This window comes from Asterias rubens, chromosome 10, assembly GCF_902459465.1.
Source record: "Asterias rubens chromosome 10, eAstRub1.3, whole genome shotgun sequence".
Taxonomy (NCBI): domain Eukaryota; kingdom Metazoa; phylum Echinodermata; class Asteroidea; order Forcipulatida; family Asteriidae; genus Asterias; species Asterias rubens.
In genome coordinates, this window is record NC_047071.1 from 5,370,133 (window position 1) to 5,392,234 (window position 22,102).

Consider the following 22,102-nt stretch of genomic DNA (forward strand, 5'->3'; position numbering starts at 1 on the left):
TTAAAAAAACACCCGGCTCCCTCTGATCAAATTTTCACAGGTGTTTTTGGTATGTGTCACACTCATTAGACTTCCGGGGATTTCGGCTCTGTTTTAACACCAATCTGAAATTATGAAGGGATAACTTTCCGTATGGCGCCACCACTTTTTCACTTATTTTTACAAAAAGGGATATCTCATTGAGGTAAATTAGATACTATATTATTTCATATCGAATGAAAAGTGGTGGCGCCATAAGGAAACTTTTTCATATGAAGACAATAAAAATACTGTTAGACGGCTGTCTGTCTTCATTGGAATTATGGGAGCACCCGAAAGACAGACGTTGAGGGCGCTCGATTAACAAAAACAATTCTTAAAGGAGGAACAACAATCATGTGAAAGCCTATAAGTTCTATACTCTGACATTAAACTGGGGTCGTATTTACACTTTTTAACTTGAGTTTTTTCTCCGACAGCTCTGTGCACAAAATTCCACTTGGGGATGCTGTTGAGAACGATTCGGGGCAAGAACGCATACTAGTCATTTGCGCAATCAAGAAGTGTGGAAGTCACCCTAACACTTTTAAAATTATGACGCAGGGACATGCTATAATGACGCAGGTACAAACTGCGTCTCTTTAGCAATTTTAGTTCTAGAGTTATGAAAGAGTTTTGCTGAAAGAAATATTTTACCGGGGCCATTTTTCCAGTGAATATTTGTCTTTCTTTCTATTCGCCACAGTACCATGTGTTTTTTAGACCAAGTTTCCCACGTATTAATGTATAAACAAATGTTGTAATTTTGAATTGTCAGAGGCAGAGGCCAAGTTATGGATCCCATTTGCGAATGTTGTGAAAACACACACATTACTGATTTTACCTGATGTTCCAACATTTGCTGCGTTTCACTTTAATAATTGTTTAATGAAGGCGGGAATACAACTCAGATTGGGAAAATCAAATCCAATCTGTCTCTCTCTCTCACTCTAATTATAAATGTGTTTTTTATGCGTGAAGTCTCGAAATCAGTTCAAATATTTTATTGAGACGTTACTCATAATTATCTCAAAAACTACGTTTTACTTTAGAGGGAGCCGTTTTTCACATTTTTGTTAAACTATCAACAGCTCCCCGTTGTTCGTTACCAAGTAAGTTTTTGTGCTGACAACTATTTTGAGTAATTACCAATAGAGTCCAGTGCTTTTAAACGTTTTCTCCCCATTTACTTGGGCGCACCACCTCGGTATGTGGAATAAACCGATTGCGCTATCAATGTTCACATGTGATCAAGTGATCTATAGTGGGTATAGACAATCAAAGCTACACAATAAAGAAATTGGAAAACTGGTACCGATGGGCCATAATCGGCTGTATTTTCGAAAATAACTCTTCCAACTAAAAATGAAGCCCTTTTTCTAAAGTTAAATGTTGTGATATTGATTTAAATCCCAATTTGCTGTTTGATATTTTAAGTATTGTACTACAAAAAAAACCCAGTTTCTTTTGAGAGTATTGTTAGACTACGTAAATGAGGTTTGAGCGAGCTCACGCGCCGTGAATTTTGCGTTGTGCACGGCGTAAAGCCGGGCTGGGCCAAGGGAGACCGCAAAGGTATCCGACTCTAGCTGACAGCTACCCCTTCTAATCAAATAATTTAAGAATTTGCGAATTTGCGAATCAAGCGAATTTGCAGCTTCTTCATTGAAAATATTGGCAACAAAATCATAACAATGAGAGCATTGTAAAACCACACTTTCCGTGCTCAAACACATGACATCATGTGAACATTCTAGTGGGATTTCCTATAGTTGGTGGATTTGCAAAACTCTTGTTTAAAATAGCATCAGACAATTTCCCCATAACTGTAGATGTGTTGGTCAAGTTCTAACCTTTCCATGCATACAATTTTCTTTTACGAGGACTCAATATCTAAGCCTGAAACGACCACTATGAAATGACATTGTTTCCGATAGTGAAATTTTATTCAATTTTTTGTCACATATAATGTTACATCGATTTATGTAACATATGAATATTGCTTCAAATAATGATGATGATCTTAGCAAGTCAATTAATCCAATCACGCAATAGTTGTTGTAAAATTGTCTTGCGACAATTTCGAGAAACAAACTCGTTTTTGTTATTTGGGCATTATTGGTGCTTAAGGCAGTGGAGTCGCATGCAAGTTGATACATTCTTACTATTTCCGACACTCTGTGTACCCCCCCCCCGTGTCTCTACTGCCCCCCCCTTCAGAAAACAAACAAACAAACTAACAAACACCGCATATTTATGTAAATTGGTACGTTTGTTTACATCAAATTCATCGTGTTTCGCCATTTTGTTTTGTTGCATAATGCCCCCCCCCCTACATCACCGCTGCTTTTATGTAAACTTGTGGGTTTGTTTTTATTAGATCCATCGTTTTTCGCCATTTTGTTTATGTTACATAGTGTTTTTGATCAAACTAGTTACTTATTTATGTAATATTTATGTATTTAATATTTTGGATGTATTTTTTTTATCGAAACAAATAAATTATCTGCCGATGTGATTATTTAATTTTTTAATTATTTTTCCTAGACAAATGCAGGTAATAGTCTCTTTTTGTAAGTTGTGGCTCTGAAAAGAGCCGTTTGGTTTGGTTGATTGTCCCGGTGGGAACTGACTACTTCTTTGGCTTGGTGGTCTTCTTCGGCTTTGCTGCTTTGGTGGCCTTCTTTGCCTTTGGCTTTGGACTCTTTGCGGCTTTGCTGGGCTTGGCGACTTTCTTTGGTGGCTTGGCTGCTGTTTTCTTGGCTGCAACTTTCTTGGTGGGTGTCTTCTTGACGATTTTCTTTGGAGTCTTCTTCTTGGTTATCTTGGTTTTCTTGGCCTTCTCCTTCTTGGCTGCGGCTTTCTCTGCTTTCTTGGCTTTCATCTCTGCTTTCTTTGCTTGATCCTTCTCTTTCTTGGCCTTGGCTCGTTCTTTGACCTTCTCCGCCTGTTCCTTGGCCTTGTCCTTTGCTGGGTCCAATTTGAATGAACCGGAAGCTCCCTTGCCCTTGGTCTGGATAAGAACTCCCTTCTGCACACCGGTATTGAGGGCTTTTCGGATGAAAACGGCCTGCCTGTCCATGTCGACTTGGAATGTGTCCTTGATGTACTTTCTGATGGCTTGACTGGACGAACCGTTTTTCTCCTTCAGTGCCACGATAACGGCAACCACCATCTTGATTGCTGGAGGGTGGGCCCGAACGGTTGCAGACTTTTTCACGGTAGCCATGATGATAGAGAGAGATGATGCGAGGGAATCGTTTCGTAAGAAGCTTTACAGCGAGCAATACTGATGAGACCCACCGGACCGTCAGCCTTTTTCAAGGGTCACGGGTGGCTCTGATCAGCCCCTGGGTCCATTCACGCTGCTCAATCAACCGGCGAGGCTTGGCGGTTCGCGTGGAGCTGGAATTTACTCCAATATTAGTGTGTTTCATTTTTCTTCTGATTTGCAAAATTCTTGTTTAAAATAGCATCGGACAATTTCCCCATAACTGTAGATGTGTTGGTCAAGTTCAGTGGAGTCGCATGCAAGTTGATACCCTTATGTGTACCCCCCCCCCCCCCCGTGTCTCTACTGCCCCCCTTCAGAAAACAAACAAACAAACAAACTAACAAACACCACATATTTATGTAAATTGGTACGTTTGTTTACATCAAATTCATCGTGTTTCGCCATTTTGTTTTGTTGCATAATGCCCCCCCCCTACATCACCGCTGCTTTTATGTAAACTTGTGGGTTCGTTTTTATTAGATCCATCGTTTTTCGCCATTTTGTTTCTGTTACATAGTGTTTTTGATCAAACTAGTTACTTATTTATGTAATATTTATGTATTTAATATTTTGGATGTATTTTTTTTATCGAAACAAATAAATTATCTGCCGATGTGATTATTTAATTTTTCAATTATTTTTCCTAGACAAATGCAGGTAATAGTCTCTTTTTGTAAGTTGTGGCTCTGAAAAGAGCCGTTTGGTTTGGTTGATTGTCCCGGGTGGGAACTGACTACTTCTTTGGCTTGGTGGTCTTCTTCGGCTTTGCTGCTTTGGTGGCCTTCTTTGCCTTTGGCTTTGGACTCTTTGCGGCTTTGCTGGGCTTGGCGACTTTCTTTGATGGCTTGGCTGCTGTTTTCTTGGCTGCAACTTTCTTGGTGGGTGTCTTCTTGACGATTTTCTTTGGAGTTTTCTTCTTGGTTATCTTGGTTTTCTTGGCCTTCTCCTTCTTGGCTGCGGCTTTCTCTGCTTTCTTGGCTTTCATCTCTGCTTTCTTTGCTTGATCCTTCTCTTTCTTGGCCTTGGCTCGTTCTTTGACCTTCTCCGCCTGTTCCTTGGCCTTGTCCTTTGCTGGGTCCAATTTGAATGAACCGGAAGCTCCCTTGCCCTTGGTCTGGATAAGAACTCCCTTCTGCACACCGGTATTGAGGGCTTTTCGGATGAAAACGGCCTGCCTGTCCATGTCGACTTGGAATGTGTCCTTGATGTACTTTCTGATGGCTTGACTGGACGAACCGTTTTTCTCCTTCAGTGCCACGATAGCGGCAACCACCATCTTGATTGCTGGAGGGTGGGCCCGAACGGTTGCAGACTTTTTCACGGTAGCCATGATGATAGAGAGAGATGATGCGAGGGAATCGTTTCGTAAGAAGCTTTACAGCGAGCAATACTGATGAGACCCACCGGACCGTCAGCCTTTTTCAAGGGTCACGGGTGGCTCTGAGCAGCCCCTGGGTCCATTCACGCTGCTCAATCAACCGGCGAGGCTCGGCGGTTCGCGTGGAGCTGGAATTTACTCCAATATTAGTGTGTTTCATTTTTCTTCTGATTTGCAAAATTCTTGTTTAAAATAGCATCGGACAATTTCCCCATAACTGTAGATGTGTTGGTCAAGTTCTAACCTTTCCATGCATACAATTTTCTTTTACGAGGTCTCAATATCTAAGCCTGAAACGACCACTATGAAATGACATTGTTTCCGATAGTGAAATTTTATTCATTTTTTTGTCGCATATAATGTTACATCGATTTATGTAACATATGATTATTGCTTCAAATAATGATGATGATCTTAGCAAGTCAATTAATCCAATCACGCAATAGTTGTTGTAAAATTGTCTTGCGACAATTTCGAGAAACAAACTCGTTTTTGTTATTTGGGCATTATTGGTGCTTAAGGCAGTGGAGTCGTTGATACATTCTTACTATTTCCGCCCTTCTGTGTACCCCCCCCGTGTCTCTACTGCCCCCCTTCAAAAAACAAACAAACAAACAAACAAACTAACAAACACCGCATAGTTATGTAAATTGGTACGTTTGTTTACATCAAATTCATCGTGTTTCGCCATTTTGTTTTGTTGCATAATGCCCCCCCTACATCACCGCTGCTTTTATGTAAGCTTGTGGGTTTGTTTTTATTAGATCCATCGTTTTTCGCCATTTTGTTTCTGTTACATAGTGTTTTTGATCAAACTAGTTACTTATTTATGTAATGTTTATGTATTTAATATTTTGGATGTATTTTTTTTATCGAAACAAATAAATTATCTGCCGATGTGATTATTTAATTTTTCAATTATTTTTCCTAGACAAATGCAGGTAATAGTCTCTTTTTGTAAGTTGTGGCTCTGAAAAGAGCCGTTTGGTTTGGTTGATTGTCCCGGGTGGGAACTGACTACTTCTTTGGCTTGGTGGTCTTCTTCGGCTTTGCTGCTTTGGTGGCCTTCTTTGCCTTTGGCTTTGGACTCTTTGCGGCTTTGCTGGGCTTGGCGACTTTCTTTGATGGCTTGGCTGCTGTTTTCTTGGCTGCAACTTTCTTGGTGGGTGTCTTCTTGACGATTGTCTTTGGAGTTTTCTTCTTGGTTATCTTGGTTTTCTTGGCCTTCTCCTTCTTGGCTGCGGCTTTCTCTACTTTCTGATGATAGAGAGAGATGATGCGAGGGAATCGTTTCGTAAGAAGCTTTACAGCGAGCAACACTGATGAGACCCACCGGACCGTCAGCCTTTTTCAAGGGTCACGGGTGGCTCTGAGCAGCCCCTGGGTCCATTCACGCTGCTCAATCAACCGGCGAGGCTCGGCGGTTCGCGTGGAGCTGGAATTTACTCCAATATTAGTGTGTTTCATTTTTCTTCTGATTTGCAAAATTCTTGTTTAAAATAGCATCGGACAATTTCCCCATAACTGTAGATGTGTTGGTCAAGTTCTAACCTTTCCATGCATACAATTTTCTTTTACGAGGTCTCAATATCTAAGCCTGAAACGACCACTATGAAATGACATTGTTTCCGATAGTGAAATTTTATTCATTTTTTTGTCGCATATAATGTTACATCGATTTATGTAACATATGATTATTGCTTCAAATAATGATGATGATCTTAGCAAGTCAATTAATCCAATCACGCAATAGTTGTTGTAAAATTGTCTTGCGACAATTTCGAGAAACAAACTCGTTTTTGTTATTTGGGCATTATTGGTGCTTAAGGCAGTGGAGTCGCATGCAAGTTGATACATTCTTACTATTTCCGCCCTTCTGTGTACCCCCCCCCCCCGTGTCTCTACTGCCCCCCTTCAGAAAACAAACAAACAAACTAACAAACACCGCATAGTTATGTAAATTGGTACGTTTGTTTACATCAAATTCATCGTGTTTCGCCATTTTGTTTTGTTGCATAATGCCCCCTACATCACCGCTGCTTTTGTGTAAACTTGTGGGTTTGTTTTTATTAGATCCATCGTTTTTCGCCATTTTGTTTCTGTTACATAGTGTTTTTGATCAAACTAGTTACTTATTTATGTAATGTTTATGTATTTAATATTTTGGATGTATTTTTTTTATCGAAACAAATAAATTATCTGCCGATGTGATTATTTAATTTTTCAATTATTTTTCCTAGACAAATGCAGGTGATAGTCTCTTTTTGTAAGTTGTGGCTCTGAAAAGAGCCGTTTGGTTTGGTTGATTGTCCCGGGTGGGAACTGACTACTTCTTTGGCTTGGTGGTCTTCTTCGGCTTTGCTGCTTTGGTGGCCTTCTTTGCCTTTGGCTTTGGACTCTTTGCGGCTTTGCTGGGCTTGGCGACTTTCTTTGATGGCTTGGCTGCTGTTTTCTTGGCTGCAACTTTCTTGGTGGGTGTCTTCTTGACGATTTTCTTTGGAGTCTTCTTCTTGGTTATCTTGGTTTTCTTGGCCTTCTCCTTCTTGGCTGCGGCTTTCTCTACTTTCTTGGCTTTCATCTCTGCTTTCTTTGCTTGATCCTTCTCTTTCTTGGCCTTGGCTCGTTCTTTGACCTTCTCCGCCTGTTCCTTGGCCTTGTCCTTTGCTGGGTCCAATTTGAATGAACCGGAAGCTCCCTTGCCCTTGGTCTGGATAAGAACTCCCTTCTGCACACCGGTATTGAGGGCTTTTCGGATGAAAACGGCCTGCCTGTCCATGTCGACTTGGAATGTGTCCTTGATGTACTTTCTGATGGCTTGACTGGACGAACCGTTTTTCTCCTTCAGTGCCACGATAGCGGCAACCACCATCTTGATTGCTGGAGGGTGGGCCCGAACGGTTGCATACTTTTTCACGGTAGCCATGATGATAGAGAGAGATGATGCGAGGGAATCGTTTCGTAAGAAGCTTTACAGCGAGCAACACTGATGAGACCCACCGGACCGTCAGCCTTTTTCAAGGGTCACGGGTGGCTCTGAGCAGCCCCTGGGTCCATTCACGCTGCTCAATCAACCGGCGAGGCTCGGCGGTTCGCGTGGAGCTGGAATTTACTCCAATATTAGTGTGTTTCATTTTTCTTCTGATTTGCAAAATTCTTGTTTAAAATAGCATCGGACAATTTCCCCATAACTGTAGATGTGTTGGTCAAGTTCTAACCTTTCCATGCATACAATTTTCTTTACGAGGTCTCAATATCTAAGCCTGAAACGACCACTATGAAATGACATTGTTTCCGATAGTGAAATTTTATTCATTTTTTTGTCGCATATAATGTTACATCGATTTATGTAACATGTGATTATTGCTTCAAATAATGATGATGATCTTAGCAAGTCAATTAATCCAATCACGCAATAGTTGTTGTAAAATTGTCTTGCGACAATTTCGAGAAACAAACTCGTTTTTGTTATTTGGGCATTATTGGTGCTTAAGGCAGTGGAGTCGCATGCAAGTTGATACATTCTTACTATTTCCGCCCTTCTGTGTACCCCCCCCGTGTCTCTACTGCCCCCTTCAAAAAACAAACAAACAAACTAACAAACACCGCATAGTTATGTAAATTGGTACGTTTGTTTACATCAAATTCATCGTGTTTCGCCATTTTGTTTTGTTGCATAATGCCCCCCCCCTACATCACCGCTGCTTTTATGTAAGCTTGTGGGTTTGTTTTTATTAGATCCATCGTTTTTTCGCCATTTTGTTTCTGTTACATAGTGTTTTTGATCAAACTAGTTACTTATTTATGTAATGTTTATGTATTTAATATTTTGGATGTATTTTTTTTATCGAAACAAATAAATTATCTGCCGATGTGATTATTTAATTTTTCAATTATTTTTCCTAGACAAATGCAGGTGATAGTCTCTTTTTGTAAGTTGTGGCTCTGAAAAGAGCCGTTTGGTTTGGTTGATTGTCCCGGGTGGGAACTGACTACTTCTTTGGCTTGGTGGTCTTCTTCGGCTTTGCTGCTTTGGTGGCCTTCTTTGCCTTTGGACTCTTTGCGGCTTTGCTGGGCTTGGCGACTTTCTTTGATGGCTTGGCTGCTGTTTTCTTGGCTGCAACTTTCTTGGTGGGTGTCTTCTTGACGATTTTCTTTGGAGTTTTCTTCTTGGTTATCTTGGTTTTCTTGGCCTTCTCCTTCTTGGCTGCGGCTTTCTCTACTTTCTTGGCTTTCATCTCTGCTTTCTTTGCTTGATCCTTCTCTTTCTTGGCCTTGGCTCGTTCTTTGACCTTCTCCGCCTGTTCCTTGGCCTTGTCCTTTGCTGGGTCCAATTTGAATGAACCGGAAGCTCCCTTGCCCTTGGTCTGGATAAGAACTCCCTTCTGCACACCGGTATTGAGGGCTTTTCGGATGAAAACGGCCTGCCTGTCCATGTCGACTTGGAATGTGTCCTTGATGTACTTTCTGATGGCTTGACTGGACGAACCGTTTTTCTCCTTCAGTGCCACGATAGCGGCAACCACCATCTTGATTGCTGGAGGGTGGGCCCGAACGGTTGCAGACTTTTTCACGGTAGCCATGATGATAGAGAGAGATGATGCGAGGGAATCGTTTCGTAAGAAGCTTTACAGCGAGCAATACTGATGAGACCCACCGGACCGTCAGCCTTTTTCAAGGGTCACGGGTGGCTCTGAGCAGCCCCTGGGTCCATTCACGCTGCTCAATCAACCGGCGAGACTCGGCGGTTCGCGTGGAGCTGGAATTTACTCCAATATTAGTGTGTTTCATTTTTCTTCTGATTTGCAAAATTCTTGTTTAAAATAGCATCGGACAATTTCCCCATAACTGTAGATGTGTTGGTCAAGTTCTAACCTTTCCATGCATACAATTTTCTTTACCGACCACTATGAAATGACATTGTTTCCGATAGTGAAATTTTATTCATTTTTTTGTCGCATATAATGTTACATCGATTTATGTAACATATGATTATTGCTTCAAATAATGATGATGATCTTAGCAAGTCAATTAATCCAATCACGCAATAGTTGTTGTAAAATTGTCTTGCGACAATTTCGAGAAACAAACTCGTTTTTGTTATTTGGGCATTATTGGTGCTTAAGGCAGTGGAGTCGCATGCAAGTTGATACATTCTTACTATTTCCGCCCTTCTGTGTACCCCCCCGTGTCTCTACTGCCCCCCTTCAGAAAACAAACAAACAAACTAACAAACACCGCATAGTTATGTAAATTGGTACGTTTGTTTACATCAAATTCATCGTGTTTCGCCATTTTGTTTTGTTGCATAATGCCCCCCTACATCACCGCTGCTTTTATGTAAACTTGTGGGTTTGTTTTTATTAGATCCATCGTTTTTCGCCATTTTGTTTCTGTTACATAGTGTTTTTGATCAAACTAGTTACTTATTTATGTAATGTTTATGTATTTAATATTTTGGATGTATTTTTTTTATCGAAACAAATAAATTATCTGCCGATGTGATTATTTAATTTTTCAATTATTTTTCCTAGACAAATGCAGGTAATAGTCTCTTTTTGTAAGTTGTGGCTCTGAAAAGAGCCGTTTGGTTTGGTTGATTGTCCCGGGTGGGAACTGACTACTTCTTTGGCTTGGTGGTCTTCTTCGGCTTTGCTGCTTTGGTGGCCTTCTTTGCCTTTGGCTTTGGACTCTTTGCGGCTTTGCTGGGCTTGGCGACTTTCTTTGATGGCTTGGCTGCTGTTTTCTTGGCTGCAACTTTCTTGGTGGGTGTCTTCTTGACGATTTTCTTTGGAGTCTTCTTCTTGGTTATCTTGGTTTTCTTGGCCTTCTCCTTCTTGGCTGCGGCTTTCTCTGCTTTCTTGGCTTTCATCTCTGCTTTCTTTGCTTGATCCTTCTCTTTCTTGGCCTTGGCTCGTTCTTTGACCTTCTCCGCCTGTTCCTTGGCCTTGTCCTTTGCTGGGTCCAATTTGAATGAACCGGAAGCTCCCTTGCCCTTGGTCTGGATAAGAACTCCCTTCTGCACACCGGTATTGAGGGCTTTTCGGATGAAAACGGCCTGCCTGTCCATGTCGACTTGGAATGTGTCCTTGATGTACTTTCTGATGGCTTGACTGGACGAACCGTTTTTCTCCTTCAGTGCCACGATAGCGGCAACCACCATCTTGATTGCTGGAGGGTGGGCCCGAACGGTTGCAGACTTTTTCACGGTAGCCATGATGATAGAGAGAGATGATGCGAGGGAATCGTTTCGTAAGAAGCTTTACAGCGAGCAATACTGATGAGACCCACCGGACCGTCAGCCTTTTTCAAGGGTCACGGGTGGCTCTGAGCAGCCCCTGGGTCCATTCACGCTGCTCAATCAACCGGCGAGACTCGGCGGTTCGCGTGGAGCTGGAATTTACTCCAATATTAGTGTGTTTCATTTTTCTTCTGATTTGCAAAATTCTTGTTTAAAATAGCATCGGACAATTTCCCCATAACTGTAGATGTGTTGGTCAAGTTCTAACCTTTCCATGCATACAATTTTCTTTTACGAGGTCTCAATATCTAAGCCTGAAACGACCACTATGAAATGACATTGTTTCCGATAGTGAAATTTTATTCATTTTTTTGTCGCATATAATGTTACATCGATTTATGTAACATATGATTATTGCTTCAAATAATGATGATGATCTTAGCAAGTCAATTAATCCAATCACGCAATAGTTGTTGTAAAATTGTCTTGCGACAATTTCGAGAAACAAACTCGTTTTTGTTATTTGGGCATTATTGGTGCTTAAGGCAGTGGAGTCGCATGCAAGTTGATACATTCTTACTATTTCCGCCCTTCTGTGTACCCCCCCCCCGTGTCTCTACTGCCCCCCTTCAGAAAACAAACAAACAAACTAACAAACACCGCATAGTTATGTAAATTGGTACGTTTGTTTACATCAAATTCATCGTGTTTCGCCATTTTGTTTTGTTGCATAATGCCCCCCTACATCACCGCTGCTTTTATGTAAACTTGTGGGTTTGTTTTTATTAGATCCATCGTTTTTCGCCATTTTGTTTCTGTTACATAGTGTTTTTGATCAAACTAGTTACTTATTTATGTAATATTTATGTATTTAATATTTTGGATGTATTTTTTTTTTTTTATCGAAACAAATAAATTATCTGTCGATGTGATTATTTAATTTTTCAATTATTTTTCCTAGACAAATGCAGGTAATAGTCTCTTTTTGTAAGTTGTGGCTCTGAAAAGAGCCGTTTGGTTTGGTTGATTGTCCCGGGTGGGAACTGACTACTTCTTTGGCTTGGTGGTCTTCTTCGGCTTTGCTGCTTTGGTGGCCTTCTTTGCCTTTGGCTTTGGACTCTTTGCGGCTTTGCTGGGCTTGGCGACTTTCTTTGATGGCTTGGCTGCTGTTTTCTTGGCTGCAACTTTCTTGGTGGGTGTCTTCTTGACGATTTTCTTTGGAGTCTTCTTCTTGGTTATCTTGGTTTTCTTGGCCTTCTCCTTCTTGGCTGCGGCTTTCTCTGCTTTCTTGGCTTTCATCTCTGCTTTCTTTGCTTGATCCTTCTCTTTCTTGGCCTTGGCTCGTTCTTTGACCTTCTCCGCCTGTTCCTTGGCCTTGTCCTTTGCTGGGTCCAATTTGAATGAACCGGAAGCTCCCTTGCCCTTGGTCTGGATAAGAACTCCCTTCTGCACACCGGTATTGAGGGCTTTTCGGATGAAAACGGCCTGCCTGTCCATGTCGACTTGGAATGTGTCCTTGATGTACTTTCTGATGGCTTGACTGGACGAACCGTTTTTCTCCTTCAGTGCCACGATAGCGGCAACCACCATCTTGATTGCTGGAGGGTGGGCCCGAACGGTTGCAGACTTTTTCACGGTAGCCATGATGATAGAGAGAGATGATGCGAGGGAATCGTTTCGTAAGAAGCTTTACAGCGAGCAATACTGATGAGACCCACCGGACCGTCAGCCTTTTTCAAGGGTCACGGGTGGCTCTGAGCAGCCCCTGGGTCCATTCACGCTGCTCAATCAACCGGCGAGACTCGGCGGTTCGCGTGGAGCTGGAATTTACTCCAATATTAGTGTGTTTCATTTTTCTTCTGATTTGCAAAATTCTTGTTTAAAATAGCATCGGACAATTTCCCCATAACTGTAGATGTGTTGGTCAAGTTCTAACCTTTCCATGCATACAATTTTCTTTACGAGGTCTCAATATCTAAGCCTGAAACGACCACTATGAAATGACATTGTTTCCGATAGTGAAATTTTATTCATTTTTTTGTCGCATATAATGTTACATCGATTTATGTAACATATGATTATTGCTTCAAATAATGATGATGATCTTAGCAAGTCAATTAATCCAATCACGCAATAGTTGTTGTAAAATTGTCTTGCGACAATTTCGAGAAACAAACTCGTTTTTGTTATTTGGGCATTATTGGTGCTTAAGGCAGTGGAGTCGCATGCAAGTTGATACATTCTTACTATTTCCGCCCTTCTGTGTACCCCCCCCCCGTGTCTCTACTGCCCCCCTTCAGAAAACAAACAAACAAACTAACAAACACCGCATAGTTATGTAAATTGGTACGTTTGTTTACATCAAATTCATCGTGTTTCGCCATTTTGTTTTGTTGCATAATGCCCCCCCTACATCACCGCTGCTTTTATGTAAACTTGTGGGTTTGTTTTTATTAGATCCATCGTTTTTCGCCATTTTGTTTCTGTTACATAGTGTTTTTGATCAAACTAGTTACTTATTTATGTAATGTTTATGTATTTAATATTTTGGATGTATTTTTTTTATCGAAACAAATAAATTATCTGCCGATGTGATTATTTAATTTTTCAATTATTTTTCCTAGACAAATGCAGGTAATAGTCTCTTTTTGTAAGTTGTGGCTCTGAAAAGAGCCGTTTGGTTTGGTTGATTGTCCCGGGTGGGAACTGACTACTTCTTTGGCTTGGTGGTCTTCTTCGGCTTTGCTGCTTTGGTGGCCTTCTTTGCCTTTGGCTTTGGACTCTTTGCGGCTTTGCTGGGCTTGGCGACTTTCTTTGATGGCTTGGCTGCTGTTTTCTTGGCTGCAACTTTCTTGGTGGGTGTCTTCTTGACGATTTTCTTTGGAGTCTTCTTCTTGGTTATCTTGGTTTTCTTGGCCTTCTCCTTCTTGGCTGCGGCTTTCTCTGCTTTCTTGGCTTTCATCTCTGCTTTCTTTGCTTGATCCTTCTCTTTCTTGGCCTTGGCTCGTTCTTTGACCTTCTCCGCCTGTTCCTTGGCCTTGTCCTTTGCTGGGTCCAATTTGAATGAACCGGAAGCTCCCTTGCCCTTGGTCTGGATAAGAACTCCCTTCTGCACACCGGTATTGAGGGCTTTTCGGATGAAAACGGCCTGCCTGTCCATGTCGACTTGGAATGTGTCCTTGATGTACTTTCTGATGGCTTGACTGGACGAACCGTTTTTCTCCTTCAGTGCCACGATAGCGGCAACCACCATCTTGATTGCTGGAGGGTGGGCCCGAACGGTTGCAGACTTTTTCACGGTAGCCATGATGATAGAGAGAGATGATGCGAGGGAATCGTTTCGTAAGAAGCTTTACAGCGAGCAATACTGATGAGACCCACCGGACCGTCAGCCTTTTTCAAGGGTCACGGGTGGCTCTGAGCAGCCCCTGGGTCCATTCACGCTGCTCAATCAACCGGCGAGGCTCGGCGGTTCGCGTGGAGCTGGAATTTACTCCAATATTAGTGTGTTTCATTTTTCTTCTGATTTGCAAAATTCTTGTTTAAAATAGCATCGGACAATTTCCCCATAACTGTAGATGTGTTGGTCAAGTTCTAACCTTTCCATGCATACAATTTTCTTTTACGAGGTCTCAATATCTAAGCCTGAAACGACCACTATGAAATGACATTGTTTCCGATAGTGAAATTTTATTCATTTTTTTGTCGCATATAATGTTACATCGATTTATGTAACATGTGATTATTGCTTCAAATAATGATGATGATCTTAGCAAGTCAATTAATCCAATCACGCAATAGTTGTTGTAAAATTGTCTTGCGACAATTTCGAGAAACAAACTCGTTTTTGTTATTTGGGCATTATTGGTGCTTAAGGCAGTGGAGTCGCATGCAAGTTGATACATTCTTACTATTTCCGCCCTTCTGTGTACCCCCCCGTGTCTCTACTGCCCCCTTCAAAAAACAAACAAACAAACTAACAAACACCGCATAGTTATGTAAATTGGTACGTTTGTTTACATCAAATTCATCGTGTTTCGCCATTTTGTTTTGTTGCATAATGCCCCCCCCTACATCACCGCTGCTTTTATGTAAGCTTGTGGGTTTGTTTTTATTAGATCCATCGTTTTTCGCCATTTTGTTTCTGTTACATAGTGTTTTTGATCAAACTAGTTACTTATTTATGTAATGTTTATGTATTTAATATTTTGGATGTATTTTTTTTATCGAAACAAATAAATTATCTGCCGATGTGATTATTTAATTTTTCAATTATTTTTCCTAGACAAATGCAGGTGATAGTCTCTTTTTGTAAGTTGTGGCTCTGAAAAGAGCCGTTTGGTTTGGTTGATTGTCCCGGGTGGGAACTGACTACTTCTTTGGCTTGGTGGTCTTCTTCGGCTTTGCTGCTTTGGTGGCCTTCTTTGCCTTTGGCTTTGGACTCTTTGCGGCTTTACTGGGCTTGGCGACTTTCTTTGATGGCTTGGCTGCTGTTTTCTTGGCTGCAACTTTCTTGGTGGGTGTCTTCTTGACGATTTTCTTTGGAGTCTTCTTCTTGGTTATCTTGGTTTTCTTGGCCTTCTCCTTCTTGGCTGCGGCTTTCTCTACTTTCTTGGCTTTCATCTCTGCTTTCTTTGCTTGATCCTTCTCTTTCTTGGCCTTGGCTCGTTCTTTGACCTTCTCCGCCTGTTCCTTGGCCTTGTCCTTTGCTGGGTCCAATTTGAATGAACCGGAAGCTCCCTTGCCCTTGGTCTGGATAAGAACTCCCTTCTGCACACCGGTATTGAGGGCTTTTCGGATGAAAACGGCCTGCCTGTCCATGTCGACTTGGAATGTGTCCTTGATGTACTTTCTGATGGCTTGACTGGACGAACCGTTTTTCTCCTTCAGTGCCACGATAGCGGCAACCACCATCTTGATTGCTGGAGGGTGGGCCCGAACGGTTGCAGACTTTTTCACGGTAGCCATGATGATAGAGAGAGATGATGCGAGGGAATCGTTTCGTAAGAAGCTTTACAGCGAGCAACACTGATGAGACCCACCGGACCGTCAGCCTTTTTCAAGGGTCACGGGTGGCTCTGAGCAGCCCCTGGGTCCATTCACGCTGCTCAATCAACCGGCGAGGCTCGGCGGTTCGCGTGGAGCTGGAATTTACTCCAATATTAGTGTGTTTCATTTTTCTTCTGATTTGCAAAATTCTTGTTTAAAATAGCATCGGACAATTTCTCCATAACTGTAGATGTGTTGGTCAAGTTCTAACCTTTCCATGCATACAATTTTCTTTTACGAGGTCTCAATATCTAAGCCTGAAACGACCACTATGAAATGACATTGTTTCCGATAGTGAAATTTTATTCATTTTTTTGTCGCATATAATGTTACATCGATTTATGTAACATATGATTATTGCTTCAAATAATGATGATGATCTTAGCAAGTCAATTAATCCAATCACGCTATAGTTGTTGTAAAATTGTCTTGCGACAATTTCGAGAAACAAACTCGTTTTTGTTATTTGGGCATTATTGGTGCTTAAGGCAGTGGAGTCGCATGCAAGTTGATACATTCTTACTATTTCCGCCCTTCTGTGTACCCCCCCCCCCCCCGTGTCTCTACTGCCCCCCTTCAAAAAACAAACAAACAAACTAACAAACACCGCATAGTTATGTAAATTGGTACGTTTGTTTACATCAAATTCATCGTGTTTCGACGTTTTGTTGCATAATGCCCCCCTACATCACCGCTGCTTTTGTGTAAACTTGTGGGTTTGTTTTTATTAGATCCATCGTTTTTCGCCATTTTGTTTCTGTTACATAGTGTTTTTGATCAAACTAGTTACTTATTTATGTAATGTTTATGTATTTATTAGTTTGGATGTATTTTTTTTATCGAAACAAATAAATTATCTGCCGATGTGATTATTTAATTTTTCAATTATTTTTCCTAGACAAATGCAGGTGATAGTCTCTTTTTGTAAGTTGTGGCTCTGAAAAGAGCCGTTTGGTTTGGTTGATTGTCCCGGGTGGGAACTGACTACTTCTTTGGCTTGGTGGTCTTCTTCGGCTTTGCTGCTTTGGTGGCCTTCTTTGCCTTTGGCTTTGGACTCTTTGCGGCTTTGCTGGGCTTGGCGACTTTCTTTGATGGCTTGGCTGCTGTTTTCTTGGCTGCAACTTTCTTGGTGGGTGTCTTCTTGACGATTTTCTTTGGAGTCTTCTTCTTGGTTATCTTGGTTTTCTTGGCCTTCTCCTTCTTGGCTGCGGCTTTCTCTACTTTCTTGGCTTTCATCTCTGCTTTCTTTGCTTGATCCTTCTCTTTCTTGGCCTTGGCTCGTTCTTTGACCTTCTCCGCCTGTTCCTTGGCCTTGTCCTTTGCTGGGTCCAATTTGAATGAACCGGAAGCTCCATTGCCCTTGGTCTGGATAAGAACTCCCTTCTGCACACCGGTATTGAGGGCTTTTCGGATGAAAACGGCCTGCCTGTCCATGTCGACTTGGAATGTGTCCTTGATGTACTTTCTGATGGCTTGACTGGACGAACCGTTTTTCTCCTTCAGTGCCACGATAGCGGCAACCACCATCTTGATTGCTGGAGGGTGGGCCCGAACGGTTGCAGACTTTTTCACGGTAGCCATGATGATAGAGAGAGATGATGCGAGGGAATCGTTTCGTAAGAAGCTTTACAGCGAGCAACACTGATGAGACCCACCGGACCGTCAGCCTTTTTCAAGGGTCACGGGTGGCTCTGAGCAGCCCCTGGGTCCATTCACGCTGCTCAATCAACCGGCGAGGCTCGGCGGTTCGCGTGGAGCTGGAATTTACTCCAATATTAGTGTGTTTCATTTTTCTTCTGATTTGCAAAATTCTTGTTTAAAATAGCATCGGACAATTTCCCCATAACTGTAGATGTGTTGGTCAAGTTCTAACCTTTCCATGCATACAATTTTCTTTTACGAGGTCTCAATATCTAAGCCTGAAACGACCACTATGAAATGACATTGTTTCCGATAGTGAAATTGTATTCATTTTTTTGTCGCATATAATGTTACATCGATTTATGTAACATATGATTATTGCTTCAAATAATGATGATGATCTTATCAAGTCAATTAATCCAATCACGCAATAGTTGTTGTAAAATTGTCTTGCGACAATTTCGAGAAACAAACTCGTTTTTGTTATTTGGGCATTATTGGTGCTTAAGGCAGTGGAGTCGCACTAATATTTATGTATTTAATATTTTGGATGTATTTTTTTTATCGAAACAAATAAATTATCTGCCGATGTGATTATTTAATTTTTCAATTATTTTTCCTAGACAAATGCAGGTAATAGTCTCTTTTTGTAAGTTGTGGCTCTGAAAAGAGCCGTTTGGTTTGGTTGATTGTCCCGGGTGGGAACTGACTACTTCTTTGGCTTGGTGGTCTTCTTCGGCTTTGCTGCTTTGGTGGCCTTCTTTGCCTTTGGCTTTGGACTCTTTGCGGCTTTGCTGGGCTTGGCGACTTTCTTTGATGGCTTGGCTGCTGTTTTCTTGGCTGCAACTTTCTTGGTGGGTGTCTTCTTGACGATTTTCTTTGGAGTCTTCTTCTTGGTTATCTTGGTTTTCTTGGCCTTCTCCTTCTTGGCTGCGGCTTTCTCTGCTTTCTTGGCTTTCATCTCTGCTTTCTTTGCTTGATCCTTCTCTTTCTTGGCCTTGGCTCGTTCTTTGACCTTCTCCGCCTGTTCCTTGGCCTTGTCCTTTGCTGGGTCCAATTTGAATGAACCGGAAGCTCCCTTGCCCTTGGTCTGGATAAGAACTCCCTTCTGCACACCGGTATTGAGGGCTTTTCGGATGAAAACGGCCTGCCTGTCCATGTCGACTTGGAATGTGTCCTTGATGTACTTTCTGATGGCTTGACTGGACGAACCGTTTTTCTCCTTCAGTGCCACGAAAGCGGCAACCACCATCTTGATTGCTGGAGGGTGGGCCCGAACGGTTGCAGACTTTTTCACGGTAGCCATGATGATAGAGAGAGATGATGCGAGGAAATCGTTTCGTAAGAAGCTTTACAGCGAGCAATACTGATGACACGGGTGGCTCTGAGCAGCCCCTGGGTCCATTCACGCTGCTCAATCAACCGGCGAGGCTCGGCGGTTCGCGTGGAGCTGGAATTTACTCCAATATTAGTGTGTTTCATTTTTCTTCTGATTTGCAAAATTCTTGTTTAAAATAACATCGGACAATTTCCCCATAACTGTAGATGTGTTGGTCAAGTTCTAACCTTTCCATGCATACAATTTTCTTTTACGAGGTCTCAATATCTAAGCCTGAAACGACCACTATGAAATGACATTGTTTCCGATAGTGAAATTTTATTCATTTTTTTGTCGCATATAATGTTACATCGATTTATGTAACAAATGATTATTGCTTCAAATAATGATGATGATCTTAGCAAGTCAATTAATCCAATCACGCAATAGTTGTTGTAAAATTGTCTTGCGACAATTTCGAGAAACAAACTCGTTTTTGTTATTTGGGCATTATTGGTGCTTAAGGCAGTGGAGTCGCATGCAAGTTGATACATTCTTACTATTTCCGCCCTTCTGTGTACCCCCCCCCCCCCGTGTCTCTACTGCCCCCCTTCAGAAAACAAACAAACAAACTAACAAACACCGCATATTTATGTAAATTGGTACGTTTGTTTACATCAAATTCATCGTGTTTCGCAATTTTGTTTTGTTGCATAATGCCCCCCCCCCCCTACATCACCGCTGCTTTTATGTAAGCTTGTGGGTTTGTTTTTATTAGATCCATCGTTTTTCGCCATTTTGTTTCTGTTACATAGTGTTTTTGATCAAACTAGTTACTTATTTATGTAATATTTATGTATTTAATATTTTGGATGTATTTTTTTTATCGAAACAAATAAATTATCTGCCGATGTGATTATTTAATTTTTCAATTATTTTTGCTAGACAAATGCAGGTAATAGTCTCTTTTGTAAGTTGTGGCTCTGAAAAGAGCCGTTTGGTTTGGTTGATTGTCCCGGGTGGGAACTGACTACTTCTTTGGCTTGGTGGTCATCTTCGGCTTTGCTGCTTTGGTGGCCTTCTTTGCCTTTGGCTTTGGACTCTTTGCGGCTTTGCTGGGCTTGGCGACTTTCTTTGATGGCTTGGCTGCTGTTTTCTTGGCTGCAACTTTCTTGGTGGGTGTCTTCTTGACGATTTTCTTTGGAGTCTTCTTCTTGGTTATCTTGGTTTTCTTGGCCTTCTCCTTCTTGGCTGCGGCTTTCTCTGCTTTCTTGGCTTTCATCTCTGCTTTCTTTGCTTGATCCTTCTCTTTCTTGGCCTTGGCTCGTTCTTTGACCTTCTCCGCCTGTTCCTTGGCCTTGTCCTTTGCTGGGTCCAATTTGAATGAACCGGAAGCTCCCTTGCCCTTGGTCTGGATAAGAACTCCCTTCTGCACACCGGTATTGAGGGCTTTTCGGATGTGAAAACGGCCTGCCTGTCCATGTCGACTTGGAATGTGTCATTGATGTACTTTCTGATGGCTTGACTGGACGAACCGTTTTTTTCCTTCAGTGCCACGATAGCGGCAACCACCATCTTGATTGCTGGAGGGTGGGCCCGAACGGTTGCAGACTTTTTCACGGTAGCCATGATGATAGAGATAGATGATGCGAAGGGAATCGTTTCGTAAGAAGCTTTACAGCGAGCAATACTGATGAGACCCCACGGACCGTCAGCCTTTTTCAAGGGTCACGGGTGGCTCTGAGCAGCCCCTGGGTCCATTCACGCTGCTCAATCAACCGGCGAGACTCGGCGGTTCGCGTGGAGCTGGAATTTACTCCAATATTAGTGTGTTTCATTTTTCTTCTGATTTGCAAAATTCTTGTTTAAAATAGCATCGGACAATTTCCCCATAACTGTAGATGTGTTGGTCAAGTTCTAACCTTTCCATGCGTACAATTTTCTTTACGAGGTCTCAATATCTAAGCCTGAAACGACCACTATGAAATGACATTGTTTCCGATAGTGAAATTTTATTCATTTTTTGTCGCATATAATGTTACCTCGATTTATGTAACATATGATTATTGTTTCAATAATGATGATGATCTTGAGCAAGTCAATTAATACCAGATCACGCAATAGTTGTTGTCAAATTGTCTTGCGACAATTTCGAGAAACCAACTCGTTTTTTGTTATTTGGGCATTTATGGTGCTTAAGGCAGTGGAGTCGCATGCAAGTTGATACATTCTTACTATTTCCGCCCTTCTGTGTACCCCCCCGTGTCTCTCTACTGCCCCCCTTCAGAAACAAACAAACAAACTAACAAACACCGCATAGTTATGTAAAATTGGTACGTTTGTTTACATCAAATTCATCGTGTTTCGCCATTTTGTTTTGTTGCATATGCCCCCCTACATCAACCGCGCCTTTTTTGGTAAACTTGTGATTTTGTTTTTTATTAGATCCATCGTTTTTTCGCCATTTTGTTTCTGTACATAGTGTTTTTGATCAAACTAGTTACTTATTTATGTAATGTTATGTATTTAATATTTTGGATGTATTTTTTTTATCGAAACAAATAAATTATCTGCCGATGTGATTATTTAATTTTCAATTATTTTTCCTAGACAAATGCAGGTAATAGTCTCTTTTGTAAGTTGTGGCGCGAAAGAGCCGTTGGTTTGGGTTGATTGTCCCGGTGGGAACTGACTACTTCTTTGGCTTGGTGGTCTTCCTTCGGCTTTGCTGCTTTGGTGGCCTTCTTTGCCTGTTGGCTTGGGACTCTTTGCGCTTTGCTGGGCTTTGGCGACTTTCTTTGATGGCTTGGCTGCTGTTTTCTTGGCTGCAACTTTCTTGGTGGGTGTCTTCTTGACGATTTTCTTTGGAGTCTTCTTCTTGGTTATCTTGGTTTTCTTGGCCTTCTCCTTCTTGGCTGCGGCTTTCTCTGCTTTCTTGGCTTTCATCTCTGCTTTCTTTGCTTGATCCTTCTCTTTCTTGGCCTTGGCTCGTTCTTTGACCTTCTCCGCCTGTTCCTTGGCCTTGTCCTTTGCTGGGTCCAATTTGAATGAACCGGAAGCTCCCTTGCCCTTGGTCTGGATAAGAACTCCCTTCTGCACACCGGTATTGAGGGCTTTTCGGATGAAAAATGAAAACGGCCTGCCTGTCCATGTCGACTTGGAATGTGTCCTTGATGTACTTTCTGA

At 41.8% G+C, this 22,102-nt stretch overlaps 11 protein-coding genes across 11 annotated transcripts in view; all 11 read right to left on the bottom strand.

Annotated features, from left to right (window-relative positions):
* Positions 1-1,268: 1,268 nt before the first annotated feature.
* Positions 1,269-3,247, bottom strand: LOC117295560 (histone H1-gamma, late-like). Its single transcript, XM_033778257.1, has 2 exons — positions 2,708-3,247; positions 1,269-1,277 (listed from the first exon to the last, which is right to left on the bottom strand). Exons 1-2 carry the CDS (start codon positions 3,245-3,247, stop codon positions 1,269-1,271), a joined length of 549 nt encoding a protein of 182 aa, XP_033634148.1.
* A 140-nt stretch (positions 3,248-3,387) lies between these two features.
* LOC117295561 (histone H1-gamma, late-like) lies at positions 3,388-4,622 on the bottom strand. The gene is made up of 2 exons (XM_033778258.1): positions 4,083-4,622; positions 3,388-3,423 (listed from the first exon to the last, which is right to left on the bottom strand). The coding sequence occupies exons 1-2, from the start codon at positions 4,620-4,622 to the stop codon at positions 3,388-3,390; spliced, it is 576 nt and encodes a 191-aa protein (XP_033634149.1).
* Positions 4,623-4,954: 332 nt separating this feature from the next.
* On the bottom strand, positions 4,955-7,593 carry LOC117295562 (late histone H1-like). The gene is made up of 3 exons (XM_033778259.1): positions 7,054-7,593; positions 5,745-5,927; positions 4,955-4,972 (listed from the first exon to the last, which is right to left on the bottom strand). Exons 1-3 carry the CDS (start codon positions 7,591-7,593, stop codon positions 4,955-4,957), a joined length of 741 nt encoding a protein of 246 aa, XP_033634150.1.
* Positions 7,594-8,659: 1,066 nt separating this feature from the next.
* Positions 8,660-9,250, bottom strand: LOC117295563 (histone H1-gamma, late-like). Its single transcript, XM_033778260.1, has one exon. The coding sequence runs from the start codon at positions 9,248-9,250 to the stop codon at positions 8,660-8,662; it is 591 nt and encodes a 196-aa protein (XP_033634151.1).
* A 577-nt stretch (positions 9,251-9,827) lies between these two features.
* LOC117295564 (histone H1-gamma, late-like) lies at positions 9,828-10,884 on the bottom strand. The gene is made up of 2 exons (XM_033778261.1): positions 10,345-10,884; positions 9,828-9,872 (listed from the first exon to the last, which is right to left on the bottom strand). The coding sequence occupies exons 1-2, from the start codon at positions 10,882-10,884 to the stop codon at positions 9,828-9,830; spliced, it is 585 nt and encodes a 194-aa protein (XP_033634152.1).
* A 332-nt stretch (positions 10,885-11,216) lies between these two features.
* On the bottom strand, positions 11,217-12,552 carry LOC117295565 (histone H1-gamma, late-like). The gene is made up of 2 exons (XM_033778262.1): positions 12,013-12,552; positions 11,217-11,234 (listed from the first exon to the last, which is right to left on the bottom strand). The coding sequence occupies exons 1-2, from the start codon at positions 12,550-12,552 to the stop codon at positions 11,217-11,219; spliced, it is 558 nt and encodes a 185-aa protein (XP_033634153.1).
* A 331-nt stretch (positions 12,553-12,883) lies between these two features.
* LOC117295566 (histone H1-gamma, late-like) lies at positions 12,884-14,215 on the bottom strand. The gene is made up of 2 exons (XM_033778263.1): positions 13,676-14,215; positions 12,884-12,901 (listed from the first exon to the last, which is right to left on the bottom strand). Exons 1-2 carry the CDS (start codon positions 14,213-14,215, stop codon positions 12,884-12,886), a joined length of 558 nt encoding a protein of 185 aa, XP_033634154.1.
* Positions 14,216-14,769: 554 nt separating this feature from the next.
* On the bottom strand, positions 14,770-15,876 carry LOC117295567 (histone H1.1, embryonic-like). Its single transcript, XM_033778264.1, has 2 exons — positions 15,337-15,876; positions 14,770-14,862 (listed from the first exon to the last, which is right to left on the bottom strand). Exons 1-2 carry the CDS (start codon positions 15,874-15,876, stop codon positions 14,770-14,772), a joined length of 633 nt encoding a protein of 210 aa, XP_033634155.1.
* A 1,092-nt stretch (positions 15,877-16,968) lies between these two features.
* On the bottom strand, positions 16,969-17,538 carry LOC117295568 (histone H1-gamma, late-like; the record flags this gene model as incomplete). The annotated part of the gene is made up of 1 exon (XM_033778265.1): positions 16,969-17,538. A coding segment is annotated over exon 1 (570 nt), but the record flags the coding sequence as incomplete, so codon positions are not given.
* Positions 17,539-17,870: 332 nt separating this feature from the next.
* On the bottom strand, positions 17,871-18,904 carry LOC117295569 (histone H1-gamma, late-like). Its single transcript, XM_033778266.1, has 2 exons — positions 18,365-18,904; positions 17,871-17,888 (listed from the first exon to the last, which is right to left on the bottom strand). The coding sequence occupies exons 1-2, from the start codon at positions 18,902-18,904 to the stop codon at positions 17,871-17,873; spliced, it is 558 nt and encodes a 185-aa protein (XP_033634157.1).
* A 300-nt stretch (positions 18,905-19,204) lies between these two features.
* Positions 19,205-22,102, bottom strand: part of LOC117295570 (aspartic and glutamic acid-rich protein-like) — an 8,044-nt gene continuing 5,146 nt past the window's right edge. Inside the window, 4 exon segments of the mRNA XM_033778267.1 lie at positions 19,205-19,222; positions 20,004-20,378; positions 20,381-20,499; positions 21,610-22,098. Coding sequence (XP_033634158.1) covers positions 19,205-19,222; positions 20,004-20,378; positions 20,381-20,499; positions 21,610-22,098 — 1,001 coding nt within the window.